The sequence below is a fragment of the Hippichthys cyanospilos genome, chromosome 18, assembly GCF_059441005.1.
Source record: "Hippichthys cyanospilos isolate Australia breed blue-spotted pipefish chromosome 18, RoL_Hcya_1.0, whole genome shotgun sequence".
NCBI lineage: Eukaryota > Metazoa > Chordata > Actinopteri > Syngnathiformes > Syngnathidae > Hippichthys > Hippichthys cyanospilos.
Window position 1 is genome coordinate 2806226 of NC_142386.1, and position 13908 is coordinate 2820133.

Here is a 13908-nt window from a genome sequence, read left to right on the forward strand (position 1 = left end):
ATAAACATACAAAAACACACACACACATATATATAAATATATGTGTGTGTGTGTTTATATGTATAGCTAGCTAGCTAGATATATATATATATATATATATATATATATATATATATATATATATATATATGTATATATATATATATATATATATATATATATATATATATATATATATATATATATATAGAGAGAGAGAGAGAGAGAGAGCTATTCATCTATCTATCTAGCAAGCTAGCTAGCTAACTATACATATAAACATACACAAACACACACACACACATATATATATATATATATATATATATATATATATATATATATATATATATATATATATATATATAGCTAGCTATACATATAAACATAAACATACACGTACGCACACACACACACACACATATATATATATATATATATATATATATATATATATATATATATATAGCTAGCTATACATATAAACATAAACATACACGTACGCACACACACACACACACATATATATATATATATATATATATATATATATATATATATATATATATAGAGAGAGAGAGAGAGAGAGAGAGAGAGAGAGAGAGAGAGAGAGCTATTCATCTATCTATCTATCTAGCTAGCTAACTATACATATAAACATACACAAACACACACACAGAGCAAAAGCAAAGCAAAAGCGGGTGCACGTTGTCAAAAATGTGCAATTATTTTCCAGAATTTTTTTTGTTGAGGAAAGATTTGCTCTTCTTTCAGCCCAATTCATTCGACGAAATGAGCGGCAGCTTAAACAATTGAGGCTGATAAACACACCGGGGCGTGTTTGTTTAGTGGCTAATTGCCATCTAGTCGATTCATTTGTTCCCAGCTCAATCACATTAATAAATTCTTAAGGCATTTGAATACAAAATCAGCCCCGTGGCCTTACTCCAATTTTTCGCAGCTCAAATTTTAAAATCTAGCCGGTCGTCCATTACTGATCTCAGAATTTTTTTTTTGTTTTGTTGCCAGTACATTTGCCTACTACGATAAGTGATACTCATTTTTCCATAAACTCAATAAAACTTTACTCTCAATTGGAATGCTACAGACCTACAAACTAGAAAGCTCTGCTGAAAACGAACTGCAAAGTGTTAGCAAGTAAACGTGACGCATTCAGGATCACCGAGGAATCTTTGCTAAGAAATAAAGACTTGAGTCTACCCCCAATAATGCCTTTTATTTTGGCACCGATGGAAAAACAAAAATCCATGGATGTCAAGCCGGACGAAACCTATGATGCGAATTCAAGCATCTTTTCCCTTTTCCGTCATCAAACAAACCCAAAGTTCCAAAGTCAAAGTAGCACACACGTAGTCACACTTTAGGTAAGAATGCAAAACTCTTAGGCCGTGCACACACAAAAAAACACACGCTTGTGCGCGCACACACAATTGTGAACAACTGTGAAAACCATTCAAATAATAAAAAAAAAAATCCAATGCAGAGTGTACATTTGATTACACATTTGGTGAAAAATTTTAAATCCTAGTGTACATTTGTCACTATATCTACCGTAATTCCCCAAATATAAGATGCACCTGTGTAAAGGAAGCACCCTTAATTTTATGGTTACATTTTCTGTTACCATGAGACACTTTGCCAACGAAAACGTGAAAATACGTCCATGGCATTGAATGGGTTAAATTGGTTCGATTGCTTTAATGAAGAGTCATGAATATGGTCACAATTGGGTATAAAATAATATGAAATTAACACAAATAACACAAACACCATTTACTGTGATTATCGCAAGAAATAATACGGCCAATATTTGTTTGTCAAAACTCTGCTTATGTGGTTGACGGATGTCTTCCACAAATGGAGTCAAAAAAAATAATAATCAAATTTGGAAGTGTTTATGGGACATACCCATACTTTTGTATAACGTCTCTCATTTTGGGGGAATTACGGTAATTATTGAAATGCGGCACACCTTAACAACCAGCTGTCATCCACAACTTATTTTCCTTTTTTTTTTTTGCTCAATTTCAAACCGTGCCATTGACGACTATAGACGTGAAAGATTCATTTCAACTGCGGCGAATGACTTGATGAGCTAACTGCCCGCCCAGTCAAATGGCGCTTTGACGTTTATTTCCGTCAACGGCTGTCAATGAGTTATATTCTCATTATCCGGGTATTATTTGAGGAAATATGGTCCGGGCGGGAAAAAAAAAAAGTGTGAAAATGGAGGTGGTGTTGTGACGATGATGTGCTTGTTGTTGCCACGGGTGTAAGGCACAGGCGCACGTCCTCCTCCAATCAAATGTGCAAGAAACAAGAAGGGGTGAGCACAGAAGTCCAAACCATATCCACAAAATGAGCCCTCCAAAGCTGGCATGGTGGTGCGAAACACAAAAAAATTGGCACAAGAAATGCTGATTTCACAGTCAAGTCGCTGACTTGTTTTGTGGGAAATGTTCTTGGTGTGGAGCTCTGTAATTGGCTGGAAAATTCCCTCAACGCAAAAATGGAAATTCCTCAGCCTTTTGGGGTTTTTTAAAGGGCAACAAATGTATTAGAGAAGAGTTCCCCAACTGCCGGTCGCCCCTGAAATTATGATATTTTGAAAATGATTTAGTTTTTCCTTTAACAGTTAGTTTTTGTGCTTTACTTGGCTTGATCTTTGTTTTTTGGCGCCACCTCTGGCCGCTGTTGGGATTACATTTTGTAGTGAGGAAGGTCGACGTGGCTTGACTTGAGAGCAGTCAGTTTTGTTCTTTCTCTTTATGAAATGTGGCCCGCGAGTGTCGATAAATTGTACTTTCTTTGTAGCAATGTTGTCACGATAAAATGCGACAAATGATTTCGTTATCCGACAACTTCTGACTGCGGATAACATGCTAGCTAATGTTAGCATTGTCGTTTTGAAATCAGGGGCCGGTAAAATCTGTTCAATCCCCCCTTTTAGTCAGACACAAACTTGAGGCCAATGCTTTAATGCAGACGCTTTCTATTTTTACCATTCAACCTTTAAAACATGTTTGGAAATTCACGGATTACATTAAAATTCGTATTTCAGCCTTTAGCCTGGCTTTGCATTAGGGTAGCAGTCTAATACATTTGTTGAGCGCCTCCGGTTTCATGAAGGAAAACGACAATTCCAACACGAGGGCGAGCGGCGGGAGAGTGGGCGGGGCTTGCTGATCCCCCTAGTGGTGGGATCCGTGTCCCTCTTCGTGTAGTAAAACGTGTGTATGGCAGTTTTGGGGTGGCGCCATTTCATAGCAATTCTTCCTCCGCTCGGATCAATACGCATTAAAAAGTTTCAGTCTTGCAAATTGAATTCCCTTACGTAGAAAGCGACGGAACATGACGTAATAAATACAGCGTCCAGATGACCCCTCCCCCCACCCCCCCCTAGAAAAATACGGATTAGGGCCTCCGAGATCAGTCAGTGGGCCTGTTGCGTTGGGCGCGAGACCCGGCGAGTCCCACGCCAGGCGCCGATTAGTCCTAAAGGCAGACGTTGTTGCTGATTTGGCAGGTGGACCCCGTGCCGGCCTGGGAGAGGAAAAGTCTACCGTTGGGGCACACGCAAACCTCGTAGACCGTCTGCCTGGCGCCGGAGGACGAGGCCCCGGAGGACGCCTTACCCTCCGGGAGACGCATCAGGCGGATACGGCGGGCGTCCAGGGAGATCTGGAAGAGCACAACCAGAAGAGACGGAAAGCTAGCCGGGTCCCAAATTTTCAAGCTTACCGCAAGTCTTAGAATAATTGAATATAATTATCCCGTATTTGTTTCTTGCAACATGTATATTGGTGGACATGGATATTTTCTGGAGTTTTTGTGAAAAAATATGAGGAGACAACACGTCTCTTGCAGTTGTTAGAAGAAAGCGGGCGCCGCAACCCGACCAAAGGACGGAACAGCATGGGGCTCGGTCTTTATGTTCCTAGGCAACAAGATACCAGCGTGGACTTGTATCCACATCCCCCACGATCACAAACTGACTGTTTAAATTGTGGCGAGTGTCTCCCCCAACCCTTATAAATGAGGAACGGATAGACCGGTAGGAGATCTGAGAAGGTGCAGGTCTCTGTCTGCTCTCCTCGTGAGGAAAAACTACTTGTCGTCCTTCTGGTTTCTCATTCATTAAATGTTCCAGGGTGACTGAACCTGACAGCAAGCTTTACATTATTTTGGTGACATGCTTTAAACGGACTTAAGATCAAGATCAAGACTTTTATTGTCATATGTATAATATTAATGGGCAATTTTTAGTGGCAGTAAATGAGCCCAACATGGGCTAAATTTGACATCTACAGGGCGTAGCTCTCAACCTCCCATTTGCAAGGATTTAGGAGGGACGGCATATTGAAAGTCCACGTTTTGACAATCTATGCAATATTTTGCATTTTTTTTTTTCAATGTTTTTCCTTTGAATTACACAACGGGAACATCTAAAAACCCGAGTTGGGTCAAAATTTCCCCCAGGGGTTACAGGTTTAATTAAAAACTGGCTTGTTACTGTTTTTTCATTTAAGCAGCTATCTAATTTGTACATTTTGTTAAGTCAAAGTATTGGCGATGTTTAATGAATATTTGTCTTGGAAAATGGCGAATTGAATGAACACCCTGTGAAAAAGACTTCAAAATCGATTTTATTTTTAAGGTAAGAAAACGAAAAGGCTGTCTCCTTTGAACCTGGGCTTGGCCTGTTCTCATTCTCCGTGGCGAGTAGGTTTGGGTCTTGATTGTTACCTTGGCGAGCCAACGTCTCCTCGGCGGAGCGTAATTGCTCTCCAAGCCAAGTCTGCTTCAGGCCGCCCCCACTGCTCGCTTGCTTTTAACCGACCCCCGCAAAAATCAGGCTCAATCACTCCACCACCTTGCTGTTAGCTGCTGCAAATATTTTTCAGTTTACAAAACAATTTTTTTTTTATTAATTTGATCTTTTTTTTAAAGCTTGGGTTTCAAATTGTATGGTAGGTGTATTGGACATACTAAATTGTTCTTAGGCGTGATTGGGTGCATGGACGGTTGTCTTTTTGTGTCAACCAGTTCAGGATGTCCCTCACCTACTGCCCGTAGCCAGCTGGGATAGGCACCGGCAAGCCTGCAACCCTTGCTATAGATAAGGGATGGATGGCTCTTTGCACTCATTCGAGCTAACCTGCTGAAATCTGGCGTGCTGGACTTTCTTGCCGAGAAGAAACGGACACAACAAACGAGTTAAATGGTAGATCTTTTTTGCGTTCTTAAACTAACTTTAACATGATCTTATTGGTTTTAGTAATATTCGTGCGTATGAACCGGGATGGACTCGGACGGTGGTTCAGCCTGCTTGCTTCTTTTATTAAAAATAATGCCATAACCTCAAGCAACACGAGCTGCTGTTAGCCGCAACAGGATCTTTGATTGATGCCCACCTCCTCTAGCTTGTCCCATTATGCTAATTATTAATAAAACAGGTGATATAAATCTGCGCGTGCATCTTATATTTGGGGAATTACGGTAGATTTAGTTTTCAAAAGGAGAACTACATTGAAAAAAAACATAACATTTCAAACACAAAAACCAAATTCATGACATTTTGTGTAAGTTGAGTTGAGCTGCGGGCTGCATCCCATTTCCCACTTCCAATGGCTCCAAGCCAACATCGATTGTGCATTCCTGTGGGACTGGCACCTCGCCTCGTCCGCCAGAAAAAAAAAAAAAAGAAACCACCCGTTGCCCATTAAAAGGTAAAACGGCGCCGCTGACCTGCGTCGCCTCAGAAATGCGGCCTGACCTCGTCCCCTGTCGAACGCCAGAGAAGGAGTCAGGCGAAGGTCGCCGCCTGAAGCTGCCAGCCAATCAGTGAATGGCACGAGGTCGGAATTCTGACAAAATGCTTCCTGCAGCTCAAAAAGAGCCATACGAGTTTTTAGCACTTACGGAGCAAAAATCCAGTTTTGTGCAAGGGACTGGAGACGCAAGGTGTTTGGAAATTAAATGGAAGCGGACAACAACGCTGTTGCTCAAACGCTGATTTTCATTACAACTTAGAATGCAACATTTTTGAAAAACACTAAAAACCCTTGAGCTAAATGTAACCCAAATTGGGTCATAACGATACTGACCTAATTTTTTAGAATATAGATTCAATCGAAAAAGAAGGGTCAAACGATCACCTTACAAATTAAAAACACATGGCTCCGAAATTTGGCTCCATAAAGGACAGAGCCGCCACTTGGAACAATTTTACCAAACGATACAAACACAATTGGGTCAAGATTAACTGAAATTGGGTCAAAAATGACCTAACTTTTGGGGTTATGAATTTAGTCAAGGGAGCTAGTCCAAGATGATGTCTCAATACTTTTGTCAACATAGCCCCCCCCCCCAAAAGAAATCTCCTTTTGTCCTAATGCCTTGGTGTTGAAAAAGGTGCTTATGAATTATGACGTGTGACACAATCATGTTTTTTTTTTTTTTTAAAAGTGATTAATCACGAGTCCCGATCTTCCTTCCGTTCGTCTCACGTCCTCCCTCTGTCCTCTTTCTGTCTTCAACTCTGCGCCCCCCCCCCCCCCATCTTCCACGCCGATCCGTTCCGCGCATCAGCCGACGCTGATAAAAGGATTTCCCTCCCCGGCTCTGCGGCAGTGGCGTGGTGTCAGATCTGTTTCACATCAGCCGAGGAGGATTAATGGAGTGGGGGGGGGGGGGGGGGGGGGTGTCTTTTCAAAAGTTACTTGTATACATGAAGACCTGCTGGTGCTGCTGCGATATTAAACAAAAAGAAGCGGAGGTGACCTTGAAATTCCTGAGCCGCTTATCCTCACAAGGGTCACGGGCCTGCTGGTGCCTACCCCAGCTGACTATGCTGAACTGCTTGCCAGCCAATCGCAGGGCACATTGAGACAAACAACCGTTCTCGCACCCAATCACAGCTAAGGACACTTTAGTATTCCCAATTCAACTGCCATGCATCTTTTTGGATGAGGGAACCTACGCGGGCTCGGGGAGAACATGCAAACCCCGCACAGGAAGACAGGCGCCAGGCGGATTTGAACTCAGGTCCCTGAACTGCGAGACGGATTTGCTAACCACTGCACCACCTAACCGTGAAAGGAAAATGTAGTAGTACAACTTCTTTTCAAGGAGTACAATGAAGTGCAAAGAGAGTTAAACTGAATAAAATGGTGGTCGTGTCGCATTTTTGGCATCCAAATAAATACAGGATACAAATATGCTTACCTAGATAGAACAAAAACAAAAATCATGTAAATTTACCGGCAATTGAAACTAATTCCGATTTTGGCATATATTCTTTATCCTCTGCTAATATTCTTGCCGTTTGAGACAGTTCACGAAGTTGTGAAAGTCTTCTTCGTTTGTCTTTATTACGATATCATGCTGCTCCTCAGTTAGCTTATTAGCTCATTGAACATTATCGGAAACGCAATTGATTGTTTTTCTGGGTCAGATGGATTGCAACGCCATGGGGAAAGGTAACACAAATTCCTTGCGTATTTTTTCACGATATGAGTTTTCAGTACAGCAAATTCTGTTTGCTAATATGGGCGGTGGTACCTCTCCGTCTTTGGACTCCAGTCGCAGCTCGTTTCTGCAGATGGCTTTGATGTCGCCGGCCTCGGCCAGGATCTGGATGCCTTTGGGGGCCTCCATGAGCAGGGAGCGGGTGGGCGACTCCAGTCTGAAGGAAAAACAAACGCGCGATCGATCACGTCAGGCTTGCTTGGACGGAAAATGCTCAGAAAAAGAGGACAGACTTCACGTATGAAGGCATACTCCTGGCAGTGGTTGTGCCTTTTTGACATGTTGTCACCATCTGGGTGAAATTTCAGCTCCCCAGTGTCTTCAATGCTTTCCCTTTGATGTAATGATAGGATGAAATACCGCGCGAGGTTTTTGAAAACCAGTGCCTGACGGAGCAAAGCAGCCCCACAATATAATCATTCATCTTTTCCATAAGGACCGGGATTTTTTCGCTCCACGATACCTTCATAATCTTGGCATTTGATTGTAGTGGCACAGAGTCAGAACAGCGTATGCCAGATGTGGCGAAGCAGCCCGACAACGTAAGCTGCGATCTCATCCAAAGGACATGTGACTTGTGGCTGAGAGCGAGAGTTCTCATTCTGGCTGGGCCAATTTGCTCACAATTTGAAAGGCTTGACAATTTTGTCACACCTGATGCCGCCTGGAGCAAACAAAACTTGCTATTGTTTTGGAAGACCTGTGACTTGGACTGCAGCTATCCAATATTTTGGTATTTGGTTATCCTTATTTAATAATTGGGTGTTTGCACATAGATAGATATATATATATATATATATATATATATATATATATATATATATATATATATATATATATATATATATATATATATATATATATATATATATATATATTAGGTTAGAAGATAGCCATACATACTACACATACATTACATACTTGTAAATCTAAGTAAGGAATGGAAATCAATCTTTCATATGATAGCACCCATGTTTACATAAAAAAGTAATAACAATAATAATGAATTAAAATCTGGTCAAAATGTTTTTTTTTTTTATATAAGGTAGCTGACACCCTTAACTAATAATAACTGTGACCATTGCATGGCAGCGTTTCCACACTTCTAACACAACTGTTTTCTATATGCAAGCGTAACTGATGAATGGAAGTCAATCTTTCAATGGCGGCATAGACATAGCACACAATATTCTGTCCGCCTTGAAAGATGCGTGAAAATTGTATACTCTCCCTCTAGACGTTTCCTTTTCTGATAATGCTTGTCGCGGCACTAAAAGAGTTAATAACTTAAAATTTATTCACGGACCTCCAGACTATCCGACAAAAGTAAAGGGTTAAATCGAGTGACTGGAATACCACTTTTGGTTCCAGAATGCTTTGATTGACACACTGGGCCAGGTGCGGTCAAACCGCCCCAGAACGGATCTCCGTGGCCCAGTTAAAATTTCTGACACACTTCAGCCGGAAATTTCTCAATATCTTGAGATTTCCCTGTATCCTGCACAGATTCACGATTTCCAGATTCAGCCTCGGTGCCAAGGACGCAGGACGCAAAACAGAGACGTCCAATCATTTCTGACTTTTTTTTTTTTCCTTTGACCGCAGGCACCTGCGTGGTCGCACGCCGTCCTACGTTATTAACCTTTGATTCAAGTTGCAGACACCAAGTGCTGAAAGGACGACGAAAACATTGATTGCTGATGGAAAATGAGACCGGAACGGCCGGAAAACAAAGGCGACGTTTTCATCGCCATACGCGACTCGCAACAAAAGCTGAAAAAAAAAAAAACGTAAACATCATTTTGACCTCTGACCTCATAATTGCAACATTGCCGTTCAAAGCGTCAAAATCGCCGTCGGAGCTGAATGGGAAAATATTGAATAGATGCCTGAGCGACAAATCCATGCCGCATTTTCAAAGATGCCCAGAAATTGCACTTGAACCCTCTGGTGAGTAACGAAATTAAAGGCAGCGCCATCCGACGCCATCAATTTTCTCTCTTTCCTTGCAAAGTGCGGGATTAAAGTGTCGTTGGCGTTGCTGAACTCCGCTAATGGTTTTTCCTTTTGTTTACTTTGGCGTGGGCTAACGTGCATCCTAATAGAAAGTGTGGATGCGCGCGGCGTGCCGGGAACGACGCAGACGGAGATTGGGACATCATTGGACGAGGAATTCAACTTAAAATTGAAACTCAGTGCTTATATGTGCTTAATTAATCATTCTAATTATTGCGGTTGAGATGAGGGCGGAGGTTACGCCTTTAGATTCCAATTGGGAAAGCTGCGCGGAATGCTAATTAGTCGGATCCGCTAACAAAACGTTTATTGGGTAAAGGCTTTGTCTTCTCAACCTATTTTCAATGAGAAATCCAAGGAGTGTCCAAACTTTGTCCTCTGAAAAACTCAGAGGTAAGGGCCATGTTAAATGTTGGCCACGTGCGTTGAGTGTGTTTGAGATTTCCCACATTGAGAGCAGTCAGTGAACGCAGCGCCAGTTTTCCTTTTCCTTGTGACGTGGTTCGAGTTCATTTTGCCAAAAATACCCAAAGTTGCACCAAGTTTATGATTGTGTGTTTATGCCAAAAGACCACAATCAATAAACAAGTCATACAAGTTCCTGTGTGTGAACTAGGATGGACTCGGACGCTGGTTCAGCCTGCTCGCTTCTTTTACTGAAAATAATGCCTTAACAAACTCGAGCACGCGTCAGCGGCAACAGGCAATTGCTGCTAACAGCTCGCCTCGTTACGGTAATTATTCTAAGTGAGAATATGGCCGATATAAACATGAGTTAAAACTTGTTTTTTGTGGTAAAAGAGCAATCTTCCTCCAACGGTGTCTAATTTAAAAAAAAAAAAAAAAAAAAAAAGAAAATTTTAATTTACTGATGATAGGACACACCCATTGGAAAGCTAGAACACAATCTGGCTGGATGTTGGTCACGTTCCAGTTAATTAGCTCTTCATTTGAAAAGACAAACATACAGCTTTGTTGGGGCATTCAATTCAATTAGCTGATACCTGCAGAGTGCCTGTTCAAATTTCAATAAGAGCCTTGGAGAAGCACCGTATGAATGCAGGTCAAAAAAAATGCGGGTAATAATCCAGATGGATGAGGCGGAACTACAGTGTGAGCATTGTGTCAAATTTGGGTCTGGTTTGCTCCACAATGCGCTCTCAAGATGATGGGGGGCACCAAAAAAGAGGTGATTTTGTTCCTTGGGGCCCAAGTCTGCAAGGCAGCGAGAGAAAGAACGGCGTTCCATCTGCAAGGTTGCGCAACGCCGTAATTGGACTTTAAAAGTTCACTTGATGACTTTGAAGCCCCGCCGGAGTTTCACTTTGAGCGCCCTTATGCTTTGTTGAAGGCCGCGGACGATAAACGGCCCGTCCGTAAAGCAGGACTTCAGGGACGATCATCACCGCAGCTTGGAGTCCATCACGGCGCGCTTGGCGCGGTAAACAAAACACAACGCAAAAAAAGAAGCCCTTGCTACTTTCTTTTATTGGCCCACTTGTCACTTTGCGCCTTATTGCCTCATAAATATTGCTTTTTATCCCGAGCCGGGGATTGGCATCCATCAGCGGCTCCGTTTTACTTTGCCACAAAGTCGTCACTGCGATGCAAGGACACACGCGGGCGGCGCTCTCAAAAGTGACAGCCCTGAGAAATATCTCCATGTACGTTTAATAGGAGCGCCTCCCTCGCAAATGTCCGAGCGCCGTTCGCTCGGTGGAGGCTGATACCATGACAACGAGGATACCTGCAAAACGTCTCCATTTACACGGCGGAATGTGGACCGGCGGTTGTTCAAAAGTCTCACATTCTTTGCAGCCATTCAGCGACTTAAGGGACAATTGGAGACTATCCCAGATGAGGAGTGGCATACACGATGCTTGAGTTACCCCCAACTCTTTAGGAGATCTGAGAACGTTGGGTTCCTGTCTGCTCTCCTCGCGAGAAAAAGAACCTTGTTGTCTTCCTTCCTGTTTGTTGTTTTTTAAATGTTTTAGGTTGCCTGAACCTGACATTTCCTGACATCATTAGGGTGCAGGTAGCTAATTGGAATCTATCCCTGCAGACCAGACCTTTGGTTGGGGAAGCTGGGTGTGAAATAATTTTAGTGAGAGAAGTGGAGGAAACTCTTGAATCTAGGGCCAACCCAAATGAATAAATGCGGAGCGGAAAAGATCTGTAACCAGACTTGAAGGAGATATGAGAAGGTCAGGTTCCTGTCTGCTCTCCTCGTGAGAAAAAGAACCCAGTTGTCTTCCTTCCTGTTTGTTGTTTATTAAATGTTCTAGCCTGAGTCTTACTTACTGACTGACATCATTAGCGTAGTGCTAGCTAATTGAAATCTATCCCTGCACACTGTAGACATGAAAACAAATGTAGTTACAAAGTATATCAGGCAGTTTTAAGTCTTTTTTGCCCTCCTCCATATCCAATAATGCGTTGCGCCACTTTTAGAATACTTGGCTGAAATAAAAGATAATTAAAAATGCTTGAGAAGCCTTAATAGACGGTTGATGAGGCGGCTTTGCGAAGTTCTCTGACGCGGTGCAATCATGTTAATAAGATCTTTGTCATCAAAAGTTTCTCCCTTTTGTATTCCCCTTGCGCTGGTGTTTCTTCGATGGCAAAAAAAAAAAAAAGCACTTTCCCCACTTTCATCTTTTGTTTTATGTGGATCTTGTGCCTCCTACAGCAGCGAGCTCGTCGCCGGCCGCCTGCTGCCGCTGCTCTTCATGTTCAGGCTCGTTTCCCGCCCGCCCGCTTTTCAAATTTACATCAAAAGCCCGACACAGATTCAAGCGCAACTCTTGTTATCCAAAGTTGCAGGCAGCCAAACAAGCCCGGGCCGCCGCAGTCGCGCACAAGTTGCCTTTAGAATACGCGCAAAAGGCTCGAAAGCCCTTGGATCCTGCCGCTTGACTTCTGGTTAGAGAAGCGGGATGCACTCTGGAATGCTTGCCAGTTAATTGACTTTTCGTGCCTCCTAACAATTTATACCTGTGTCATTTTTGAACAGGCTTTCTGCAGGTAGCAGCACATCAAATTGAAAGCTCTGACAGGAACCGTACAGTTTGCTTTTCAAACAAAGAGCAAATGAATTCAAACATGAGGCAACTTTTTCTCGGTACTATTTTGTAAAAAGATACTGTGGTATCATCCATTTTCTATGGCCGCTTATCCTCACAAGGATCGAAGGCTTGCTGGTGCCTATCCCAGCTGACTTTGAGCAGGCACCAGCTGGATTTGGCAGATGTGCTAAACACAATCCGAGCCGCACAAAAGTTGATGTTCAGCTGTGTTAAAAAATAAAGCATTGAAACTTTAAATAATTTGAATTCTTTCAGTGCCGTGGACAAGCATTTTCATGTTTTTAAAATAGTAATACAAAAAATCAATACAATTCTCATCAAATGCAATTTTTATGGAGGGTAACTGACACCCTTGACTCATGCTAATCTAAGATTAAGGCAATTGAGCAGTGTAGTGATAACAGTGACCACTGGATGGCGGTGTTGCCATACATACAACACATATATTACATACTTGTAATTCAAAGTGAGGAATTTTGTTGTTTGTCTTGAAGTGAAGTAACTTAAGATTTATAAGCCAGGTCGACTCGGGGAAATACGGTATTTATTTTGGTAGAATAACTCACCGCAGTTCTTTGAAGGGTTCGGCCCGCACGTGCGGCGTCTCCACCGACTTGCTGAACACGGCTCCCTGGGCGCCTGGGAAAAAAAAAACAAACAAACAAACGTCCAATTTAACATGGGGGAATAACTCCTATAACATTCATCTTCATTTGTAATTCTAAAATCAAGTTAATTGGTAAGGTGAATAAAATAACCATGATGAAAAAAACAACGTCAATTGTCACATGCTATTAGCATTTGAGCTTTACAAGTTAAGAAATAGCGCGCATTTTGCACTACAGGCGCAAAGCTTCATCAATTAATCGACAACAAAACAAATCAATTGCTAATTACTTACTAAATGTAATCAATTAAACGTTAAGCGCTGGGCTGTCAAACTCATTTTAGTTCGGGGGCCACATGGCGGGAAATCGATTCTCAAGAGGGCTGAACTGGTAAATTAAAGGTATGAAACTTAAAACAATTATTGTCACTTGATTTTTGCTATGCATGCAAAAATCGGTCCCAATTCCAAGCAAATAGCAGCTCTTAACTGTAAATAAATATTTACTGTTGTAAAATACGTATATAAAAAAAATCTAATAACTTCCTTTTTGGTCCCCTATGAATCTCAAGCTAACATTTTCGCTTAAATTGTTTGAAATGTATTTGAATTTTCCAATGATCTCTTTTCCATTTGTTTCTAGAAGACATGAGGTGAATTTTTTTC

The 13908-nt window shown here is 41.8% G+C and overlaps 1 protein-coding gene across 3 annotated transcripts in view; it reads right to left on the reverse strand.

The window, feature by feature from the left end:
• Positions 1-1201: 1201 nt before the first annotated feature.
• sgcd (sarcoglycan, delta (dystrophin-associated glycoprotein)) overlaps positions 1202-13908 on the reverse strand; it is a 111091-nt gene continuing 98384 nt past the window's right edge. For all 3 annotated transcript variants that reach the window (XM_088441049.1, XM_088441048.1, XM_088441050.1), the window contains 3 exons: positions 13202-13274; positions 7564-7687; positions 1202-3681 (listed from right to left, as the gene is read on the reverse strand). In XM_088441049.1, coding sequence (XP_088297175.1) covers positions 3496-3681; positions 7564-7687; positions 13202-13274 — 383 coding nt within the window. In that variant the 3' untranslated portion in view covers positions 1202-3495. The remainder of the gene's footprint in view (positions 3682-7563; positions 7688-13201; positions 13275-13908) is intronic.